The following is a 26,646-nucleotide window of genomic DNA, read 5'->3' on the forward strand; positions in this document are numbered from 1 at the left end:
CCTTATTACCCTAGTAATAAAAAAGTAATAGAATTACTCCAGTAATAAAAAAATCGAGTAAAATCTCTCTTTTTAAAAGAAAGAATAGAAATGTTCAATATATATTGTACTGAAATTGTATAAAAAAACTGCGCGTAAATTATTCGTGTAAAAAAGAAAGAGTTGAAAGTATCAAAGGAATATCGCCGATAGAACGAATAATAAGAAAAAGTATGGAATAATTACTCGAGCAAGTGTATACGTACTGATGCACTCGAAACGTTCGCAGAGCACCGTCATTACATCAAACGCAATTTTTTTCTCGTCATCCGTAGTCGCACCATATTGAACGGGCGACCGACTTATAGTAGAAAAAAAAATCGCATAACAATTCGTCTCCTTTTTTCTTTCCTCTTTCGTCCATTTCTCGTTCATTAATATCGCCCTGGAGCACTGGTGGAGAAGCGCTGACGTATACGCGCGGTGCCATTAAAATATTCAAATCAAAGCAAGCACCGCGACTTTTGTTACTCGCACCGCTCTAGTATGATTTTTTCTCTCTTTCTCTTTTTTTCAATCTCACAGAAAAAAGTCGATTCTTATTTTGCTCCTTCGAAGATTCGAAGCAACGATATTTCGCGACTTTGCTCAAATAATCCCCGGAAGTGTATGACATCGTCGCAATAGGAAAGTTCACAATCTATAATTTGTTACGCAATGTAGAGAGATGTATTTTCGCGATGATTGGGGAATGATTGGCGGACGCGGTAGCGAAAGACCATCATATTGCGCGGTGAAAACTCTTTGGGAATCGCTAACGACCTACAACCCGATAATTGGGTAGCTGCAACGAGAAATCTCATCTGCGCGTGAAAGCGACGCAGGGCGTCGGCGTCGGATATGCCGTATCGCGCTGCACTTGCATCCGGATATCGTTCAATAAGCGTGCACCACGCTCGGAGAGACGCTCCTAGGTGGGTAAATAAACCTATATACGATCCCCGAAGGCATTCGGTATTCGAAGATGCTGCGAGCGCACCACACCTGCTTCGCGCGCGCAGTCCATAAAAACAGTGCGGCGTCTCGAAAAATCGCGCGACGCGACCCGATAGAGCGAGGAAATGACGCGCGCGACTTCCGGAGAATTTTAACTCCATGCAAGGATGGAAATGCATCGGGCGTACAGCAGGTACATGGCCTGCTAAGCGGATGAAGTTGAGCGAACGAGCGCGTCTCGCATTACTTTCTTTATCACATTATTTTTTATTGAGAGTTAAATAAGGAACAGGGATCATGTGCAAATGTTATGCGTAAATTTATGATTGACATTGTTATTTATAATATTTCATTCGGTATTTTATAATTAATATCCCATTTGTTATTTTGATAATGTTATATTTTATCTAGGCTTTAAAAAGGCTTTTTTAAATTTTCTTAATATATGTTAACAATTTTTTAAAACTCTTGACTCGATCGATATTTATATTTCTGTTGCATCGTTCATTGAAATACATCGCCAGTCTTCTAGGACATAAATCGATGTCGCAGGTGACAGTCGGGTAATTTCTTTTATCGAGAGAAACGATTCGAGGGATGCAGGACATGGGGATTGTGAAGATGGACAATGGGAACACGTGCCATGAACCGGAATCGCGCGTAGCCCGTTTCGTTGCACATAAATTGTATATGCACGATCGATATAGCTGATACTTTCTAAAGAGTAAGACTCAACCGTCATACTGGCACGTATGAGGCATGATGGCTACGAAAAATCGTATCGGAAAATGTGACGGGATCGAATGTTGGATATATTCGATGAGAATTTCTACTTGCCACGCGACGAACATGCATGGCATAACGTGAGAACTGACAAATACTACGCGAGTGCAGCAGATCCACGAAATTCTAGTATTCTAGGGCCGGAATAAGTGAACCTGAAATAATAGTAAATCGCAGTGCTATAAATCAATTTGCGCGCTTTACGTTGCCAACGTTGTCATTATCGGAAGGTTTATTCTTTGGGCGAAAATATATGTCGGTTACATGCGACACAGTAATTGTTAAAATGTTTCATATATGTAAAATAAAGACTTACCTAATATATATTCAATTTATTGTTATTTTCTTCTCATTTTTTTTTAAATTATCGAATTTGCTTATATCAAATATTTTTCCATTACGATTATGATTCATCGATAACACATAACAATAAAATAGAAGTATAACACAAAGATATTAATTAAAGACACATGCATATTTCATAAATTGATATAAGTATGATAGATTACTCGTTATAAGAGATACATTATTTATGTCAACCTAATATCATTGCGTTTGAATTCATAAATATGTTTACAAATATAATTTCAGTGTTAAATGTGCACACGCGGTGTATTTTATACATAAATAATGCATTCAAATTTACCACCTCCTCGAGGAAGCTTACACTCGCGCGAAATTACAGTCGCATCCATCACGCCTCCATATTTCTCAAAATGCGTCCGGGCAACGAAAATGTTCCAATAAATGCGCCAAGAAAGAAAATTATACACTAGGACAATTATATGTCAACGCGGGATGATTTCTCCCGATCTTGAAACGATCTTAGAGACAGCGGCGATTTTGCAATTCACATTTGCATTTGTATCGCATATAAATAGATAAAGTTATATTGTTCATATGCATATATTTTGTGAATATTATTTAAAATCTCGCGAATTTAACTGCGATAGAAAAAGGGAGAGTGATTAAAGAAGAAAAGAATATAAGAAGACATGTGCAGGAAATGTGCGCTACGCAAAAGAAAATACTCGTATTGCGGATGTAAAGAGAAAGATAAATAAATGTGATAAATAATTAAAATAAATAATTAAATTAAATTAAATTAAAATAAACAAATAATTAAATATCACATGCGCGGCGGAAGCTTTTGTGTTTGACAAATGCATTCGATCTTTATGACGTAAATTATTCGCTGTTTTATTTCTTGTGAGAGCGATCCGTGTCGGCGAAAATTGCGTGAAAAAAAGTGGCGCGCGAAAGGCAGACGACGATGCATGCATTCATTCAAGAGCCGCTTTTATTGACGTCAGCGAGCCCTGTAGGATCGATCCAAATTGGTTGAGCGCCGCGCATTCGGCGGTGCTCTCGGAACAATGAGTACGTAGTTAATCCATTTCTTTTTCTTAACTGTCGACTTTTGCGCGAAACTGCACCGATCGCAATTCCGTGGCCTATAGGCGTCCATCGATGCAGAAAATCGATGGCGCAGCGAGAACGAAAAGAATGCAAATGTAGGTACATACATACATATTTTTGCATGTAACGGTATTAAGTTTCCCGTGAACGTGTATATGTGTGTGTGTGTGTGTGTATTTCTATGTGTGTATTTATATGCGCCCGCGGGATTTGCGCACGTGCGTACAATTCGTTCGTTGAATGATAGAACGATCAATTTTTGAAATGGTAGCATGATCACGAAAGTTTACATTTTAATCTATTATTTTATCTTTACAGAGATTTGTGTATGTAATATACCTTTCTCCTATTACTTCTCTATTCTATAATTATGATTTTTTATTTGTAAAGCACGAATTACTTACCCAATCGAATTGGAATATATATTTGTATTCGTAATAATTTCTCTTCTCTACAGAGAGAAATATATTAGAATTTTAGTATCCGTTTAATTATTCTTTTCTAACGTATTTTTATTCCAGAGCTTTTGTAAAAGTAGCCACGGAAAAATATAAAAATAAATAAAATACCGACCATACACTGCAAGTCGTTATTGGAATGTATTTTTTTGTTATTCATCGTGAAGGACGATATTTGCATTTTCGAATTTTAAGTAAAACGCACTGTATACTAGGGCAATGCAAGCGCCAGTTGGTCAAAAAGGAGAGCGAGTACAGCATGAAATGCATAAATCATGGTGCAGCATGAATTAGGAGTGATCTGCAAAAAAATAGTACTTTTTGTTATATATATATACCTACATTATTTGCATGCAGTCAGTGAGTCACCCACCGGCTGCACACATACAAACGTGACACGTATGTGATGCGATGGTAGAGAAAATATATCTATAACCCGACGAAATGCATATTTCATTGCAGCACGAGATAAGTGCACTTGGTTAAAAAAATTGCAGCTCCGAACGGAAGCGCTGATGAGAGAATTAATCTTAAATAAGAAAATGTATTTAAAAAATGGCTGCAACACAAAGTAGAAGAAAGAAAATTCACAAAGTGGAGAGCAATTATCGCCCATTTATATCAGCGATAAAATTGATGCTTTAACGTTCAATGAAGTGTCATGTAATGCTGTTAAGTGAGATTGAACCTTACGTCTACAGTGGACTATTATTTGAAGCACCGGTGCATTGTCATGAAAGTACATTCCACATACATTACTTCTTTATTCTTCGAGAAACTGCCCGAGGGAGAAATTACTCTAAGGGCAAATTGGGAGAGGTACGGAAGAACGTTATTATAGTTAAGCGGTGTATTACAAGTGCGGGATCTTGTATTTATCGCACTATTTCGAGAATGAAGGGAAAAGCGGAACGAGAGAGCGTCAAGAGAAATTGATGCCGAGACGTATACACAGCTTTTAACTAATGATTTTTATTGTTTTGCGCGTAAAATTTCTTGAGGTAAATATTAAAAAAACATTTATGTAATTAGATAATGATTATTTGATTTACTTTTTCTTTTTCAACAGAGAGATTGTCATAGTTTAATATATTTTAATACGATATACAATTAATCGCTTTTAAGAGAATATTGAATTATATTATATTAATATCATTGCGTAATTAATTATGTTATTGATATTGTTGCTAATTAATTATGAAACAATAAACTAACAATTTCTGAATAAAATTATTTTACACATGATAAGATAAATTTTGGAAATAATTGATAACAAGATTATCATTATTATAATAATTATATGTTTTATTAAATTATTATATAATATTTTTACTTTATTTTATTTTATATTGTATTTCTTTAGATTTTGTATGCAATAATTTTGTTTGTAAAATAAATTATATATAAAATAATTTATCTTTGAATGACATACGATCTTCTTAAGACAGAACGTGTGATTACTATCTTACAATTTGATTGATCGGGAACCAATTAAATTTAAGATCGGATTTAAGAAGAAGCAAATAACCATTATAGTTGACAACACGTATTGAATACGCGTTCCACCGTTTCCGCAATCAATAAATGTATATATTTATTACTTTACTTCGGAAACAAGAGAAGGAAATAGCCGCGTTCTAGTATATATATGCCGAAACGGACTTCGTTAGCCAGGGCGCAATGGTAGAACCATGCAGATCGATTTCAATTGGTTGATTGTGTGCTATGCATCCTCAGATTTCCCTCATGACCGACGAGTTAATTCATTTCATTTCCCGTAACTTTTCAGTCTTCCATCAACTTTCCGCGTATCTTATATACCGTCCAAAATCGTCGTCTCCCTTAAGAAAAAAATTCTTTCAAAGAAGAGAATCAGATATGCATTCGGAGAAAAATTACACAACAAAAGAGTCGATTGGATTGTTTCCGCTTCGTATGTCCTCACTGCACGCGATTATTTTCGATTCCATTGGAGATGCGTTCATTAATCAAGTGGACGATAAAATCGATTAGAATATGGGCGTGGTTATTTCAACCCCTTCGTGTCGTTGCTGCAACCTGCTCTATCTTTTCTTAGATTTATCTCCTCTGCGAATTCCTTCCTTCGGAAATAAATATCTGCTTGTCCTATAACGGGAAAATATGTACCGCGACGGATGACATGATATTTGTTTTACCGCGCTCGTCCGATAGGATCACGAAAGAAGAGAGAGAAACGAAGGGAAAGAGAGATTTGTATCTGGAAGCTGTAAAGTGCACGGAGTATTTATCACTTCGCTAAAGCAGCTTAATGATCCGTAGAAGCTCGTACCGACTGGAATCCTTCTGTGCGCAGCATATTATCCTGCTGTCCAAGACACATTAACGGGCCAAGCGTTACTTGTAGATCAAATATTTACGGAATGAGAGAATGTGCTTTTAATGAAAAACTTTATAATAATGCTAAAACGAAGGGGATTCTAATTATTTGCAGAAAGTTCGAATATTTTTAAAGATAACGTAACAAATGTAGAATTTTGATAACACAATGTTCAACATACACGTGCGATTTGTTCAAGGAAAAGAAGGAAATTTAAAAAATTGCTCTGAGAAATTTTATTTGTAGAATAGAACGCTTTACTCCTTTTAGCAAAATATTAATTATTCTAATTATCTGTAATGCGTCAATTAACTGAATTTTCGTAATTAAGAAATGCGGATGGACTTTATCGTAGATTGAGTTTTGATTTGTTTACTTAAATCTTTTTTTTTTTTTTTTTTTTTTTTTTTTTTTTTTTTTTTTTTTTTATCAAGATGATCGGAAAATGCTAATTTGTAATTATACTTATTTATTCTTTTTGTTCCAAGAATAAAAAAAAAAATTATTTTTTATTATCATGACAATAATGTATTCAATATATAATTATATCGTAATTATGTTTTCCTATAAAGATAAGAAGATTTTTTTCTTCTTTATTTGACAAAATTATTCGAAGCATTCTTGAATCAATACGATTATTAGCATCTTACTTTTATATGCAAAAAAAATCTGTTTTCGTAAAATATTCTATAAAATTCTTTGAAGCAGAATAGAGAGAGATTGAAAGCACGATAAGCTCTGAAGGCGCTATCAATAATTCTTTTAAGCGCGAATAAAATTGCAGCCGATGGCTATGTAATACTCTTTTCGCGAATATGCCGTAAAGCGCGCACGCTCGCGCATTTGATACGCTTCCCACGAAACGTGCTTCACGTTTGACGCGTTAAGCGCGTCTACGATTACTTACGACATCATTGATTCATGGCGTTGTCGTTGCCGGATTTGCCGTAAGCTGCTTTAAATTTCCGTGACAACGCGCTAGCTACGTTAGTTTCTCCCCCATTATTGAGCCTCGCCGAAACACCCCGCTCTCATCCATAATTAGCTGAAAATCGAATTTGCCGCTTAATGAATCCCCTATTACGTGCAATGCACTATACGCACTATTACCTGCGTGCCGATGGCACGGCGTCGATCCCGATCAGGGCGTCTGCGTTCTCCCCCGGAAGTCTTGCCACAGTCTCGACGATCGAGTTCAGAAAGCACGCAAGAATGGCCAACGGCCATTCTCTCGGTCTCTGTTTATTCGACTCATCCCCCGTTTCCCGTCCGCGTCTACCCCATCTACTCTGTTTTCCCGGCAATACGGCCAATTCTGTTGGCGAGCTGCGCAATCGTTCTCTTTTCTGCAATTCTTCTCGCCGGCTTTTAAACGACGCACCATCGTCCTCTCTCAGCTTCCTCCATAAAAGAGTCCGCGAAGAAAATATCCGCAGACAGTGAGTAAACATTCAATGCCTCATTTCGGAAATTGCGCGAAATCGTTCAGGCAATGGCAATTTTAGCGTCGCCTCGTGACGCTGGTGATGTTAGAATGAAGAAAGATTGAAAAGGGGCAGTTTAGAAAATGAAGCGGATAAGAAAAAGTAGGGTGAATATACAAGATCTTATCATCAGAAAAAAGCCTTCCTTTTTCCGGATTTCGTAATTTATTGTGGTCGTTTTGAAACTGTATCGACTACCATCGAGACATTTGCATATTTTATTTAGTTTACGAATCATGAAAGCAAAATAAATAGTGAAAATTTTACAGAGAAATGTTATATATTAATATAATTTTGTATATTCATGTTGCAAATTGATACGTTTTATTTTGACTACGAGGTTTACAATGTCTCTTTATATTTGTAAATAATGGATGTTAACATAAAACATTTAATATCAATATTTCTGTGAAAATAATTATAAGTTTTTAGTGCATACTTTATAGAAATAAATTTTATGTTGTAATAATATATGACAGATATGAAAATGTACTAAAGTTTAAAATAATAAAAAAAAAATAAAATCTGAAAAACATACGAGAATTTTATTAACATCAAAAGTTTTATAGCATAATTTAGTTCAGCAATAAATAACAAAATCTCATGTAATCTAAATTAGATTTTTAAGTAACGCATTTATGTGTATATATATATATATATATATAAACATTAAAATTATATATATATATAATTTCAGTGCTTAAGATATTTGGTGTTTAACGGAAAATTTTATATAGACTTCATCAAAACTCGATATAGTCTATTAAATCCTGCGCGAAATGATTGGAAAACTTGCATCTTAAGTTGTTTATAAAACCAGGACAAGAAATTCATTTTCAACGATAAGATGCTCGCTGTGCTGAAGTTTATTACGGAATTCTGGACTTTCGTTAAATAACTCGAATACCTTTCTCTCGTTTCGGTAGCGATAGAAAAAAGTACGCGCAGCTTCGCTCAAAAGGAGCCATTTAATTTATCCAGCATAATGATGTTTCTTCGATAGATTTTTCTTAGCAATTTGCATATTATTGAATCGGAATAATTATCAGAATGACTATCAATAATTTAAACTTAAGTTTGTTTCATTATAAATCGCTATATTGAACATAGAAATATACTACAGAAAAATTTAAATGCAAAAATTAAGATACTATATGTTCCTATTAAAAAATCAGACATTTAACTTTTATATTATGTAGAGATATTTGTATCAAACACCGTATGATGTATTCCATACATGTTTCTATCGATTCAATGTTACTAAAGTATAACTACACAATAAGTTGGCATCGGCCCAAAAGAGCCGAGCCCAATTAGTAATCTAAGCAAGTTAGTGACCGATATCTAACGTTTGAATAGGGCAACGTACAACAATAACGCTATTCGCCATCATGTCACGTGAAGCGACAGGGCCATGTCATGTCGACAATAACAATTTCTGTCATTTACATTAATATATGTCACAGACGTCTTCCGACAATTTGGCAATCATTAACTAAACGATTCCCGAATCCATCTCACTCAACTTACAACAGTGACTATCCGTTTGGGTTTTACTAGCATCTGCAGTAGGAACGATTTCTTGTACCTGGGACGGAGCTTAAAGTAGGTGATAAATTAATTTTCTCGTTAGAGCATTCTTAAGTTTACGAATTTCTGGTCGTAATATTTAATATTAAACAAAAAAAAATACTTTCCAGTTAGAAAATGTGAAGTAATATTTTTAAAGCTGAAATTGTTAGGTGAAACCAGATCCTCGTTAAAAGTGTATAGAATAATATGTCTCAATTTATCGTCTCTTTCAACATGTGCTTCTTGTACTCTTAAAAGAAAATTGTAACACCAAGATATAGAAAGAGACATGTATAAATAAATTACTACTTGTATGCTTGGTATAGAATATTTCGATAAAGATAAGGAAGTCGAGTACTCTTATTCTTGATGAAATATGGTTGGTCCTGCGAATGAATAAATTCCCGGGACAATCTGACCGAATAAACCATGCGAAATAGTGTATGTGGCGGCAACAATATTTCACTTTCGACTTGCAGTATAGTGAAGACATTTTCACATTGTGGCATGACGACAAATGCGATTACACTTAATTTATTTCAATCATATATTGATACTGTATCAATAATAAATTTCTTTATTATTAAATGATCTGAGATAAGAAAAAATGTTAAATACAAACAAATTATAATCAAATTAGATTGTTAGGCATATATAAAAAACAATAAAAATAATATAAAAATTTAGAAAATAATTTTTAATAGAAAAATTCCATTTAGTCATTATCATTACGCTACATTTTTATTAAATCATTAAATATTGATTATTTTAATCAGGAGTAAATAGGAATCTTTTCCATTACTTTTGTTCAAATATTAGTTAATAATCGTTTCTACGGAAGGAGCAAAGCAGGAATATTTCATGCCTAAAAGTAAGCAGATTTGTCATCATAAAATTTATAATAATTATAATAATTACATTAACAGAATCATGATTACACACGAGATTGATTGAAGCGTTTCGATTAAAGCGATGTCGTCATGGAACCGGAGGATGGCGCGCCATATGCGCGATCGATGGAATTCAATTTTCCGCGAGAAAAAACTCCTCAATCTCGCTTTAGCAGGTGCTTAGAACTTTACCGGGAATATAAAGGCATATACGAATGGAGAGATCCTATCGTCGCGAGTAGACTTCTTCCTTTCCGATTTTGCTGGTCAATTCTATCTACGAGCGGTACCGTCATTCGAAGAAGATCCGCGCGTTCACCGGATAATCCTAGCTCTTCTTACGATGGCATATACTGACCGTTTTTAGGCATCGTAGATGGTTCGAGAAAACGCATATCGATTGTTATGCCTATTGCCATTCATTATTCCGTATACGTATATAATAGAAACATCTCTTAATATCTCTTACTTCTCGATGAATTCACTTATTAAAAAAAAAAAGATAAAATAGATATAAAGAATAAGAATCTTTCCTCACATCGTCGTCTAATTTTCTCGAGATTTCGGAGAATCCTTTACTGCTTCTAGTTGGAAAATAGTACCTACGTATGAACTTCTTTCTCAGGTACTTTTAATATTTATGTTTCTCGAGTTCATCGTTCTACTTCGGATATAATGTAAGGTTTTCTGTAATATTTTGCTATGTCTATCGTGCGTTTTCTTGCGCAAAGAGATTATTTTAAACCTTTTCACGCAAGACAATTAGAATATACGTTAAAGTTTGAAACAATACTATAATACATTAATGGATGCTTTCTCTATGTTGCACTATTTGGTAAAATATAGTTCCATTAAAATTATAGGTTAATGGTATCGACCATTCACATGATACATAAAATACTTTCTCGTTAAAATAAATAATGCTCTAATAGCGTACAATACATAAATAACGCGAATTAATGTGGCAAAATAAATCGATTATTTGCCTTTAGATGTTACATAATTAACAAATAATAACTCTGACATGAACATTAAAAGCTAATTAAACGACATTTAATACATAAATTGTATACAAAATTTTTTTGATATTTTATAAAAAAGAGATATAAATAATAATATGATTATTGCAGATATATGTATAGATTCGCATTTATATCATACTTTTAGCATTAAATATCTAAAATTCAATCAGATAAAATACTTTCATCGTGACACATAAAAGACATGTTCATGCTTTATAAGTGTGATTTTTTAATTAATACTTAAAATATTGATTAAATATAATAATTAATTTATAACGATAAAAAATAATAATAGCAATAATAAAAAATAAAAGAGGGAGCGCGCAGAAATCGAGAGATACCATCAAAATAAAAAAGTTAATCACGTTTGGTTTTCTGTATGTGTCTGTCTGTCCTCTCTATTTTTCTAACATTTTGCACTGTGAATTTTTCCAGAAAAATTGTTCTCTTTGTTTCTTATGTAAATTTCTCGGTATTTCTTCTAGTACATATACATACGAATACATTACGAATATTTCGTTCTACTGTTTGCAAAACGCTCTATGTTTGCAGACATTGTCTACATAATAAATAGACAGAGATGGTCCAATTCAATAGAGACAAGTTTGCCAGAAAACTTTTTAATGTTTATAGTTGTCGATTTTGTTACAATTCTTTTTATTTATATCTCGGTTGCGTTTGATATATTATAGTTTTCTCAGTTTTTTTTTTTTTTTTTTTTTTTAATCAGATTGAAAGTAAGTCGATTTAAATCTTTTTAGTCTGACATATTAAAATGTGTTTTAAAATTAACTACCACGATATTCAGCAAACTAGTTCAGGTTTACAGACTGTGAACTTCCGTTCGACGAAATGCGAAAATGGATACTGGCCAAGTTATAGTATAATATTTTCTTACGGAAATATGTCTTCTGATCAACTTTGCGGAAAATTTCTCTACAAAATGTATTGTACATATCCTTCTACGAACAAATATCGCAGGTTTATAATGCTCGAACACGAAAGAATGTCGAACTGAAGCGGGAACAGTAACGCGTAGAATAATATTCGGAAAACGATTTTTGAGTTTTAATTTTATATATTACTATTGTGTATTCACGAATACCATTAAAATACACATATATATTATAATATTCATAAAGTCAATTTAGATAATATTGCAACGTTTCTGATGCAAATACTTTTTTATAAATAACAAATGTTTTATGCATGGCGATATTTTTTATTCAACATGTATATTTCTGTTTATCGCAAGAAATGGTAGCGTGACAAAGGGGTAAAAAATGTGTGGTTATCAAGGGGGATCTGAACGTCTTTGGAGTTCACGATCAATTCCGGTCACGAGCCCTACAATCATCTCGCGGCACAGTCGTCGGATTATTCTGGCTGACAGCGCTTCTTGGTGGCTTTCAGGTAGTCCAAGTGAGGTAGAAATACGTACGATAGTTACCGAGCGTTATTGACGTGCTGTAGTTACTTGACCGTCGTATGTACGCGTGTATGTATGTACAATATATATGTATGCGTATGTGTTGTACATACGTCACAGCTGCTGACGGTGGCAAATTTTTATCAGTCATAAGTTATGAGCATCCGGTGCGTGCTAATAGTTGTTGATATCGAATGGATCATTATAACGTCTAATTTGATATAGGTAATACGCATCTCTCTCTCTATCTCTCGCGTACGAGATGTTCGTAATAACTATGTGATGAGGGAGCCGAGCTAATGGGAGTATTCATTGTAGCTTTTAAGCCAATGTCATGCAGTAAAATGGTCCTATCAGCGGAGATGCGAATTTTATAACAATGAAATAATTGATGCGAAGATGCTTTAAAATATACAGATGTTTGTTATGGGTTTTACATAGGAAAATCATTCTAACAAAATGTAAAACCTATGTGGAAAAGCACAAAATATATAAATATAACAATTTTTTCAGAAAGGAATGAAATCTCATGTGAAGAGAACAAAAATGTATATGCAGTTATATAAATTTTCTGATTTTGAAAAGTCATTAAAATTATAAATGAGATATTACAATGAAAGCTGATTTTATATGAGATTAAAAGAGGGAGTCCATAGTTTATGTTTTCATAAAAACAGTATTTATCTACATAACTACATTTCTGTAAAAATATAAGAAATTTTATTTATAGATATGCAAAATACGCAGAAAAAAAGCAAAGTTTTTCTTTCTATATATAATATATGTGCATTCTGTTGATTTTGCATTAAAATTTTTGTATATTGAAACATTACTTGGTGTTAAGACAATCTGAAAGAAAAAAAAATTATAACAATTTATGTGTGCTTTATTTTATTATTTATCGTTTTTTAAATTCATATATTTTTACAGGATATAAATTTGCTAAATCTTGTTAAATGTCGCGATTTATTTCGATTACGCATGAGGTATACTTCCTTATTTATAGAACTAATCTTTGTATAATATAATCCACGTATGCAGAAATAAGACACGAAGAGTCATTAATGTAATAATAAGCATACAGATCGTAGTGCAGCAGTTACGCGCAGTAGTTACTGTTTGTGTTCTACGGACGTATCAGTAGTTGCGGATTCCTATATGTCGGACAGTAGTTACTAACCGTTATAAACGGACAGTGATTACTGTTCATTATATACGGACAGTAGTCCAACTGTTATGGCTAACAATTGTGACAGCTGCATTGGCGCAATCTATATTCCCACTTATTATATCAAATAAAAACCCGTAGCAAAATATTCTCTTTTTTGTCATATATAAAAATAATTAAAGCAATAAACATAAAACATATTTTAATTATTCGCGCAATATAACTAGAAATGATATGAAAAATTATTGTGAAGCATATATTTTTATATATTATGTTATAATATTATTTTTTTACTATATTTATGTATTATATTATATAGTTATATTACTTATATTTATATATAAAATTTTGTTATGATATGAATATATAAACTCTCCATTTCATTATCATTGCATTAAAAGCGAGAACATTTTCAAGCAATTTGAAAATAATTTTTTAACAGTGCCCATATATGAATTGAATATGATTTTTACATATATGTATGATTCTGGAATTTTTTAAATTTATCACTTTTCAATCTTAATCTTATGGAAAAATTTAAATTTCGTATAACAAAAAATTTGTATAACTTCGAATTTAACAATTTTTTTTCGTTTGCAATTATTACGTATAATATTGTTATACGATGTTATTGATGTAAAAGACCCTAAATAAATATTGAGTTTAAAAAGACAAAGATCATTACACAATTTACGCATATTATTACAATTCAATTTTCTAATAAGGAAAAAAAAAATATTTTGCCTGACTATCGTCTAGAAATTACAAGGCACAAATACAAAGCAAGATCTGTCGTTAAAAATAAACCTTTTTCTGATTTCTTGGACCGGAATATTATTCACGACTATCAAATTATTTTTACTAAGAAATCTGTTTTTCTGTGACTCGCAGGTGTCGTGGCTCAAGCGGAAGAATGTACAGGAGTTACTGACCGTAGGACTGACGACATACGCCAACGACGAGCGGTTTCAGGCAATTCATTTTCACCACAGTGAGGATTGGACTCTTCAAATAAAATACGTCCAACCGAGGGATGCCGGACTATATGAGTGCCAAGTGTCCACTCATCCACCCACGAGTATATTTCTTTTACTTGACGTCGTCGGTAAGCGCAAAATTTCATTGTGAAATTAATCAGCAATTATATTCACACTCAATTATAATTTTTTATTACGTACACGAATGATTTATATTTAATACTCGCTTATTATATTATTCTCTATAAAATTTGCAATAACAATATTTAGTTCGTAAATTGTGTTTCCCTTTAAAATTTTTAACGTTTCAGACGTTTGTCGTGAAAACGAGGAAAGCTGTATATACATATAATTGAATAATGATAAATCATTTTTTCCAGCAAAAAAAAAAAAAAAGAAGAAGAAGAAAAAAGAAAACTCGTTGACAGTAACATCTTGACGTCTTCTTATATATTATATTCTCTCTCTCAACTCACATTTTATATAGAATAAATATGTATACGACGCGGCGGGCGCACAATTCGCGCGCGAATATATGAGAGAAACGGGCAGACTTTCCCGTATGCGGTCACATATCTTATCGTTAACCTTTCTATGAAAAGAGGATCGTGAAGAGCATCGTACGCAAAGAATGCTGCAATTCTTTTGTCCGTATGTTGATAAGAACGCATCTACGAAAGTAAGCTCTCTTTTTCCCGTCGCTTATAATACCTATCTAACTGTCTCAACAATTTGTGCGCTTCTGCAACATTCTCTAGGTATTCCTCGCATAAACTTGTCTACTTGTATCCTTGGTCAGAGGAGAAGAGAAAGGAAGGACAGCACGAATTTTAAGTGTTCTTGCTCGGCTTTACTCTCCTGGATGAGAATCACGCAAGCGGTTACCCGACGATAGACATTTTTATTTAGATTTTATTAAGCGTAAAGAGGGACGCGTAAAGAGGGGAGATCGATAACGCGAATATACAATACTTTCCCGTTGTTGTGTCGCGGGAATTTCACGAAATACGCTCTCGACGTGACGCCCAGCTCTCGATGCACGCGCGCCAACCAGCCGCATATTTGCATTTAGATTCGGCTTTTTCCGGCGCGTATCTCTTATGCGCGAGGCTCTATCTAATTTCCTCGGGATTTCAGTGCCCTTTTTTCGACGTCCGTACTCTACGCGGTTTCGCCACTCTTTTCCTAAGGATGCTTTTGATATTTATGCCCTCGCAACACGCACTGTTGAGCTTCGGCCATTTACCCAGCCTTTTGAGCTTTAGCACTTTCGATCCCGCTCTTGCACATGATTCTACGTATTTCTTCCAAGCGATAACTTCCGAATAAAATGCTGCTAGCACGCAGATTAATTTATGATTGGTCGCGTTTTTTGACAATTAATATATATGTAGTTAAAGAAATTATTTCTGATATTTTTTACATGTTTCAAAATATATATGATACAGATTGAAGTATCGCAATATATATAATTTATATATATATATATATATATATATATATATTACGCAATAAATATAATATATATATATATATATATTATTGAGTTATTGATATTTATATTTTGTTATATATTATGGAACAAATGGAAAATAATCCACAATAAGAGAGAGAATTTTTGAAAGAAATAAAATAGAGAAATATATATTTATCTAAATTCAAATATCTCTCTTGCTATGTTTTAACAATATTTTGTGTATACATTTTTCTACATCAACGTTAATACTCGTTTTACGCTGACAGATATTGTCTGGAACAAACAATATTTCATAAATTTAATATGATAATCTTCATGTGATGTGTGTATAAAGACAAAATAAGTGCAAGAACAACTAAATTAAACAGCAAAACGTGATCGTGTCTACGTGGACGAAATTTGTTATAGATCAATATCCTGTCTGAGATGCTACATCTTTCTTGCGAACAAAAAAACTCTATCAAATATTTTTAATATTTTCATTAAAATAATAATAACTTTAAAAAAATATCTCTTCAGTTTTTTTCTTTTTTAGAGAAAGAATATTTTATAACTTTTCAAAAATTGCATATATTTTTGTGTAAGACCGTTCTATATCTCTTTTTGCGATGCAAAAAATTATAACAGGAACATAGCGTGGTTAATATCATTTTTCAAGAATATCTGTTACGTACTTTACTGGTTTATAATTAATATCAATTTTCACAGCTTTTTATATTTATATAATACAAATATGCTTTAATTATTTTGATATTCTTTTGTAAAGAATATTTTATAATCATCTAGTAAATACTGTAATCTATATTATTTTTTCGAATTTTTATTTTTGCTATTCGCTATTTTTTACCGAATTACATTCACATATAATTTTTTCTCGCTGTTTTTTTTTTTCGTATTTATGTACCATCGTCTGAAATGCTTTCGATAGATCCCTCTGCCCACACGCGCTTCTTCTAGCCTTGACATCTCAAAAGACGAGGGTAAAAACAATTTAAGGAATTGAATACGACGGATCAAGTTCCATATTGATCGGACTGATCCTATATTACCTTGATATGAATGCGTAATGTAGATATTTAAAGTAAAAAAAAGAAACGATATGTAGGTATAACTTGATTTATAATTTATATATTATAATATCGAATATTTATCTTTATATATATTATTTGACTCTTTTATCAGCTAATTGATCTAATTAATTTATACTTAATTTATCAATAAGATTATTTATAAATAAATAAGGAAATAATAATTAAAAATTTTTAAACGTAGGAAACAACAAACTGTGTTACATATATGTATATACTATTTCATATGTATAATATCTAAGTAAATTTCTCATTATATCAGATCTCTGTGCGATCGATTTATTTTTTAGATGATTTATTATCAGATGAATCATTTGCGCTCTGATTATATTTTCTTATTTATATCAGAGTTAATTTATAATGCCGAGTTGTTTATAATGCACACTCTAATTCCTGACGTATATATGTTATGTATGCACCACCGCGTAATTCTCTCGAGATGTCGGTTCGTGTTTTTGCTTGGAGCATCTTGGCACGCTATATGTAACTAAGGTCTTTTCTTACGTGTCTTTAATATTTATATTTTTCCCCGTAAGTGCCCTTGTCTGCAGAATTTAGGGTATTTTCTCCCTCGTTGACCTTTCGATCGCATCAAAAAACTTCGGAGAAAATGGAACCCGATAAATTATCTATTATCAGATATTAGAATGTTCGGCAAAGTTAACAGAAGCATGAGCCTTTGCTGTCATTATTTGAGTTCTAAAGAAATTTAAATTTACTCTTATAATTTAAATAATAGATTCTTGCTCACTTACGTTTAAAGCTAATTATTTCGACTTTCATTAAATAAGTTTTATTTAAATTTATATTTTGTTCGATTAAATTGAATATACTTAATAAAGTCATGAACATATAGAAACGGAAATATAAATAAAAACTGTTACATTTACAATAGGATTCTGCTAACTTTCGTAAATAATTTTTTTTTTAATTTGAATTTAACGATTTTTTTTTATTATTAAATTAATTAAATTAATTAAATTTCAAACAGTGTCACGTGAATGAGCTATTCCCGTTATTTTACAAAATAAAATAATTATATAACGATAGAGTATATCTGGGTTATCCTTCTAATTACTGAACATAAACTGCCTTATACCATTATTATTTATATATCAATTATACGGATATAATATAACATACTTATAAAAAAATTGAAATAATCCTGTCGAAATGTACTTACATATCAGCGCGCATGTGAAGGAAAAAAGATTGAGAATACTAAGAATGAGAAGTCTCAGAAGTAAAGGTGAATTTAATAAAGGAAGTGAATCGGAAGAAATCTGGAGTATAACTTTTGAATCAATATGATCGTGATATTATCTTTGAAATGAAGATAGTTTTAAACTCGGCCTTAATGAGCTCTCATTAAAATACAATCGACGCGCCGAGCGCACTCCTTCGTCCATTCGTTCTAACTCCGAGCATATTTTGTTCTTAGAGGATCACTTCGGGCATTTCTCTCTTTTTCTCTCTCTCTCTCTCTCTCTCTCTCTTTCTCTCTCTGTATGTCTATTAGCAAAACCACTCCGATTTTGATCACCCGATAATGGTACATCGTCTTTAAGCTTCCAGTAACCGATATGCAAATGCGCGCGATATTATATTCCGCGACACTTTATATAAGCCGCCCAATATCCCGTGCATAACATCTTGAATTTCTAATTTACACAGCCCTCTTATTATAGTTAATTACTACGGATGGCATGCAGTATCTCTGATAAGTCACGAATGATACTCGGCTATCCGCATCGTCGTTATAAATGGTTCGACACTTCTTTTCCACGCTCACAAGGGACTTTGAATTATTAATTCTCGGTGGGTCGATGTTATTTCTCACGTGATATAGTCTACGCCACGTCGTGCAATATTTATGTCAGTTTTATTATACTTCTGTGCGACGAGATGGGATAGCAACGTTCCATTTTAATTGACGAGTTGAGAATTTATTTTGTATTACATAAAAAATGCTACGAGAATATCCAAAAATGACAAAGAGAAATAGAAATACGAATTTATTCGATTATTTCACATGCGCGCACGCGATACAGATTGCTATTTAATATAAATAAATCTGATTCGAAAAGCGTTGCGATTGAATCTGTTTGTATGTCTATAAGGTGTGATCCTCTGTGAGGATAAAATGAATATTTCAAAATATCAAATCTATTTATTTTTTTTTTTTTTTTTTCAAAATATAGATAATTTTATAAAATGTTTTTAAAATTTTATAAAAGTATTGTAAAAATATATCCACATATAAAAAAAGAACAACAAACTGTTTAAATGAAAAAGATATTATTTTAATTGTATTTTGCCAATTTCAAGTTATTTCCAAATCTCATTTTTTGAACAGAGAAATACGGTTGAGCGATATTTAAAAAAAGTGAATATTTATCGCGACGAAATATTCTGTGCTTTGTTTACCGATCACTAAAAAAAAACTAGAATTTCTCATCGCCAAGAGAGCAAGAGGTCTGTAAACAAGAGGTGAAAATTGATCCCGAAGCGAGTTTATAATCGAAACGTCGCGTTCTACGACATCGGGATCTCTCGCCGCGATAAAACGAGGGTGGCCCGCGTAAACTCGGTTGTAACGGCTGTCAAAAAATTGTTCAGGCAAGCATCGGACAAAGACGTACGTTCGAGCGATTTTCAAACTGCGACAGGAAACGATGTATATTCGTTCCAGAGCCGAGGATACCCTCAGATCGCGCGCAAACGTTTCGAATCACATTTCGACTATCGTTTGGGGCCGCGTCAGTGGTCGGCCAGTAGTGAAAGCTAGTATCTATACTGGCTGGAATGCGCGAATGCTGGTCGGCATGTTTACAGTGTTCTCCCTCACACACCTGATCCGCTATAATGCCCTTTCCCTCCCTTGCACCCTCATCGTCGACGCGCAGCGTGTCAGGTCCCGTCGAGTGAAAGGGTGAAACACGCGAGGGCGTGAGCGGACTTAAAATTCGCCCTCACCCGCAAAACGTGAGTCATCTCGACAGTATTTCTCAAAGTCAGGATCAGAAACTCCTTCAAAATTCTCCCGTGTCATGGAACTCAACCGATGCTTATTATAAATGATGCCTGCGAGCGTATCATAGGATACCGTTCTTATCATTCAAGCCGAAAAGGAATTTCATAAAGTTGTAATATAAATAATGCAATAAGTGATAGAAAATAATAAATTTTAAGTGTAACATATAGATGAATTTTTATCAAACGGTTTAAATGTGCGAACGTATATAAGATACTATTATTACAATAGTATGCTATTATAATAGTATGCTAGATACTTATAAACAAAACAAAAAAAGAGATGTGAAAAATGCTTTTCTATACTTTTATAAACTTCAGAGTCGATTTCTTTTCTATATTTATACTTATTACAGTCACACAAATAATATAACTATATTTATACTGATAAAAATGTTTATCTAACACATTGCAATGTGTTAATAATATTTATAAAAATACAATCAAGGAAGAGTGAATGTTTTTAAAAATCAATTGATCGTTCGCAATGCTCGATATCTAATACGATATGCTTCGCGAAAGTAGATAACCAGTAACAGACGAAAATTTTTTGCCAAAATGTGCAGCTGTCAAAATATCAAGCCATATCACATGTTCGTAATCGCTTTGAAACGCTATATCCAAATTGTGAATTTATCAATCCGATATTTTTCAGTTTGATTTAAATATTTTGAGAGTTCTGTGTCATATACTGCTCAATGCTATTGATTTACAAATTTCAAAATCAATAGACAATGCGAACGAAAGAATAAAATGTCTTCAATTTATGATGAAATTTATTAAAAATTCTATGCCAGTGCAACAATTAATAACAGGAATAGATATTAAAAGAACATTATCTTTTTATGATTGATTTTACTCTTGATTGATTAGCACTACATGGTGATAATCCGTAATAGTATAAGATATTATTGGTATGCGTACGCAATTTTCATTAATATGTATCATTTTCATTTAAACAGCTTTATTGGGTTTAATTAAAATAAACAGCTTTTACGTAAAATGTATTTAATTTCTATGATTAACATAAATGAATATCGGATATTGATTGTTGACTGTTTATCGAACTAATGATCCATTTTAGAATAATTATAATTATTCTAGGAAATATCGTATTATTGAATAGCAATTGATACAGTAATCGAGGATAGTAATGCTGTGAATTACGAAATTCGTAATAATTCTTTTGATGCTATTATTTTATGCGGCTTGAATAGAAATAACAATAATTGTCATTCTCGAGCATTATAAGTTGCCATTCTCGCCGATATAAATTAGGATTATCGTAATATTTATCACACATGACAACTACTCTAAAGAGAAAAAGTTTTCTATAGAGCATACTATTCCAGAACATCTAATTCTAATTGAATACTTAATTAATAGACAATTTACTCAATGGGGGAGGTGAATTGTTCGAGAAATTAATTATCTCAAGAGATTCGCTCTTACTAGGTAATTAATCACGATGGAAAACACGTTTCGTTGAATCACATTGTCTAGTAAAAAGAGCTTTCTCTTAGATCTATGACATATTGTAGCTTAAATAGAGAAATGAAAGGTTAATATTGTTGTTGTTGTAAGAAAATATTGTATATTGAAATCATAATCGATATTCTTTAATATCCGAGTGTCATAAATGTAATTGGCAATTGGCATTCAACTAATGAAAACAGCAGCATGCGGATTTGTTACTTCAAATGAAAAGTTAATTATCAATATCGGATGCTTTCATACAAATACTACTTATATACAAATACAAACATGTACACATGTACATTTTACGTGTTAATTATAATTTTAATATTATTGGATAAAACATCATGTGTATATGTCAACATTTCCGATAAATCACTCTGCTATGGCAAATGCATCAATTGCCTATTACGCAAATCTCATAGACCAAACATCATTGGGGTTTTCCTCGTCAGAGAAGTGTCGAATTATAATTATTAATAAATTGTATACATACTCGGTCGTTAATAATTGTCAAATTATAGTCCACACATATTTAGATAGCAATTTTGAGAAGCTGGTAGAGCACGATGTATAAAGACGAATATTGAAGTAGCTAAATTTTACAAAAAAGTGGATAAATTAGATCATTATTATTCGTATCTTTTGATAAACTTTGAAAACAATTTATTAAAATGTATTTATTAAAAAGCATAGCTTTTAACATTTATTAAAGAACGTTTCGCAAATTATAGATTTGAAGAGAGTATGGTATAAATATAAAATTTGAAATTAATTATTATTCTACCACAAACAATTTTGCTAGAAAAAACTATATGTCATTCGGTATTTATCATTATTGTAGCATTTGAAAAAAAAATTCGTCTTTAAACATGATAAACTTTCGGAAATAATCGCTCTCGTTATGTTATCTCTTTAGTACGGCAACTGTTTGAGAAACCCTGGCGCTACGTGCACGAGATTCTGTCGCCCCTTCGTACGAGCTCTATTCTCTCTTCCCGGTTCCCGCACACCCATAGTAGTAAACAATACCCCGACGTCTATCCAGAGCTATATAAGCGGCTCACGTCTCACGTGTCACGTTCGGCCATTTTCAGAAGCCAGAGCGGAGATAGCCGGCCCGGCGGAGAAATTCGTGAGGCCTGGTAGCACGCTGCAGCTTCACTGTCTGGTGAAAAAATCTACGGAGGTGCCGTTATACGTCTTCTGGTACCACAACGTCCGTATGATCAACTACGACGTCGATCAGGGCGTCAATGTCAGCACCGACCTCGCAAATCGGGAAAGCTGGCTGGAGGTGCCGAGAGCGTCGGATCGCCATTCGGGCAATTATACTTGCAAGGCCAACAACGCCCAACCGGCCCGCGTCCTGGTGCATGTTTTCAAAGGTGACAATCCAGCCGCTATGCAGCACAGCATGGCATCGTCGCCGTCAGTGATGGCTTGCACCGCTTTGCTCACCATGTTCGTCACGCTTAAGCTGGCATTGCAGACGAACTGGACTTTGTGACGCGTGTGAATGTAAGACTCCGTGCGTGTTGGAATCCGAAATGTGTGTTAGCGAAATTGTGTAATGTTATCACTTATCGTGTCTCATCCTTTGTCGCGTAACTTTGCGGATTGTATCGTGCAAGGATGTGAGTGCCCTAGTTTATTCGCTGAAGTTATAGAACGGCGGTATAGTCATGGTGTTTCCAGTTGAAGATACATCGTTATTATTGATATCGGTGGCACCGGAACTCCCTTAGAGCTGCGAGATTGGCTGTGATTGATTACTATCCCTTCGGATCGTCAACTTTGCCCAATGACGAACAAAATAATGATGGAGGACCAGCTGTGATCATTTGCGCCATCGAACCATTTAGTCTACCGCGTACGCGCGTTCAATTATGATTCAATAAGGGATATGTAACAATGCAGTATGCTAATGTAAAACAGGATAATGTCATCGCTACATGATTATTAATGATCGATCATCATGTGTTCGTCTGTATATCGATGAAAATTTCCGGATTCAGGAAATATCATGTCTAAACAGATATCGATATAATAAGAATATCGTAATAAGAGAGTAACCTGTTCGCGCGCACGTAATTGAACGGTCGTCTGTCTGACCAAAAAAGTTCAATCCTAGCCTGGAATAAAGTGCCGTCATAACTTTCAGACGAATCGCACTATGTCATCCGTTCTTCTATCGATCGATCGCTTACATTCCGTGTCGCATGTTGGAACGAGAAATATTAGGTCGTAATGCAGAGGCAGATGATATCGAGAGAGTGTTGGATTAACTCCCGATAAGATAATATTTACGATCGATCGTCTACGATTCGCGTGCACATTTGATGGAAAAAGAATTAACAATGATACGAACGGAGACAGGCTCATCAATTCTCTTTCTCTCAGCAACTAATAATACGAACAGTTCGATAAATACGCCCCATACCGATTTCAATGAACTGGAATTTCTATGCGCATGAATGTGAAACGTACGTATACGAATGAAAGTGGTTAGAGAGACCCTGATTTATTTACGCTCATCGGACAACATATTATGTAATTACATGGTTAAATTTAAACCGGTAGAAAAATCACATACACATACATGTGCGACAGATACTTTATCGAGAGTGTGCTCATCTTATTTATGACGCGCGTGAAAGTAACGTAGTTGATAACGCGGATCGAAACTATTCGTAATACGTCAAACCATCATGCCAGCGACGGATGCATTAAAGTAACGACGATGATACATTCACCGTCATCGTTGATCGCACGATACTCCTAGCTATTTTGTTCGCGACCTGGCAAGTGCCATAAATAGCAGGCGGAAGAAATACAGCTCCGAAAACTTGCGAAACTAACGTCTTTCCTTACAGACGGCCTAAGATACTTTACTGGCAAGGTTTTAACGAGGGTTAACGAAAATCTAGGGTGCGATATTATATCTATTCTCCGATGCGCACCGGGTTTGATGAGTGATAAACGGTGGACATAAGCGAAAGTAATGCCGAGACTTAAGCAAACTCAATTTGCTCTACTATGTGTTCTATAGACTGACTCTTGCAAGCCGCGCGCGTATACAAGCGAACATCTATTAAGTGCTCCATGATGCAAAACTATCGTGTGCCAAGATTCTTTTATAATTAAAAGTTTACTGACAATTAAGTCTCTCTCTCTCTCTCTCTCTCTCTCTCTCTCTCTCTCTCTCTAAGAGATCTTCGGGCTTAAATCGCTCGCATCAGTTAGTAAAGCATATTTACATTTGTGAAAAAAATTTTCCGATAGATTCAATCTGATAATTTCATCAAAGGCTATTATATTGAAATTTTTGCGTAAATTTTATTCTTTAATTATATGATATATATATAACAATATGATACACATTATTTGTAAAATTAAATATTTTATATTTATATTATTAAACAGATTTAAAAAAAAAATGAAATGAAAAGAAATTAAAAGCATTTATGTGCAAAAATGATAATTGCAAATTTGATAAATTTGCATCTTTTAAATATCAAAGACGACGCGATCGGCTTAAGTAATGTTGCGCATAATCAACGATGATAATAATTACAGCACAATGTGTCGTGTTTATTTCATCTTCTACTAATTAAAACATTAGACGCAATTTATTCAATTTTCTATCTTACTGTTTTGATCAATATTCAAAAAAGAATAGCAATATTCCTTATTTTTAGTATGCAAAAAAAGGCTCTTTTACGCTCCACGACGAGCATAAAACGCACGTATTTAAGCGACAATCTATCCGACATGATCGATGTTACAAGTAAGAGCGGTGTATCTGCTTTTCCGATAATGAAACGATAATTGTTTAATCGGTCTACAAGTGACAAGTGTCACAATTAGCGACGATATTTCCGGGCCGCTGCACCGCCATTTCGCCGACATAATTTTCCGTAATTTGCCTCGATGCGACCTTGCTCCGAAAACTAGAACAAGCTGCTAACCTTGCACGCGTGCATCCCCCAATCGAAAGTGCAAGCGCTGGCTGCCGATAATCCTTAACCGCGCGTGAATATCCTGACACTGACAAATTACGGAGTTTAGAACTTGTTAATCTTGATTATCACCCTCTTCACATACACGTAGGCACATACACACCATCGTCACTGATGCGCGCGATGAAAAATTGTAGGAAAGAATGTACGGCTGTACGAACGAGGCCGACAAAGTTAAGAAGTATGTGTATATTACGTGTTTTCGAAAGTTCCTTTTAAAGCCAACGGTAAACTGCAAACTGCTGGAATCGCCGAATTTAATGCACAGCAGCCGCCGGGAAGTTGGCACAACGCGAGCAAACTTGAACCGACTATCGCTGAACGAAAAGAATTAATTAATGAATTGCCTTTAGAAACTTTAGGAATATATTTGTTATCAAAAATTTCAAGACAATAGTAAATCCTTGATGTTTCATAATATCTATGAGCGTAGTAGCTGCTTTATATTCAACATAGAAATAATTGAGACAACTCTTTTTATCGCGAAACGTATGTTTCAACAACTTTTGGATAAAACTCTATACGTAAAAAAATTATCAATTAAGGAGAGGGATAGATGAAACAAGTAAAAAGTTTCGCAGATTATACGTAAGAATATTTTTTGCTGACATTATTGGAAAAGTCGTATTTTTAACATGTAGTATTTTCGATTATTACAAATCATTACAAGAATCTTATTTCCTTTTTTTCAATTTTACTAAATGAAAAAAAGGAACAATCTTAGCCTATCCGAAATATTTAGAATGGTAAATCACGCAATATGATTTCTAATAGTTTCGTACATTCTATTGGTCGGGCTCGATTTCAGCAAATTCAAGCTTCATCCACGAATGTAAGTGACATGCATACATAGAATAATCTTGTATATTCGATCTACGTAGCCGGCGCACATAATTAATCGCGATAATCCTGCCGTGATGCAACGCAGCCTAACGATATTATCCACTGTCGCTGCGTCGCTGACCTTGTTTATAACGTCGAAATTAGTTATACCGAACGTTCACGAGAGAGATG

At 33.6% G+C, this 26,646-nt stretch overlaps 1 protein-coding gene across 1 annotated transcript in view; it reads left to right on the top strand.

Annotated features, from left to right (window-relative positions):
- Positions 1–25,001, top strand: part of LOC138932479 (lachesin) — a 50,848-nt gene extending 25,847 nt beyond the window's left edge. Inside the window, exons 3-4 of the mRNA XM_070294372.1 lie at positions 14,451–14,664; positions 22,708–25,001. Of these exons, the coding sequence (XP_070150473.1) occupies positions 14,451–14,664; positions 22,708–23,120 (627 nt within the window). The 3' untranslated portion in view covers positions 23,121–25,001. The remainder of the gene's footprint in view (positions 1–14,450; positions 14,665–22,707) is intronic.
- The last annotated feature ends 1,645 nt before the right edge of the window (positions 25,002–26,646 follow it).

The sequence above is a fragment of the Polyergus mexicanus genome, unplaced genomic scaffold (genome assembly GCF_030449975.1).
Source record: "Polyergus mexicanus isolate NDT 795.1 unplaced genomic scaffold, iyPolMexi1.0 SCAF_4, whole genome shotgun sequence".
Taxonomy (NCBI): domain Eukaryota; kingdom Metazoa; phylum Arthropoda; class Insecta; order Hymenoptera; family Formicidae; genus Polyergus; species Polyergus mexicanus.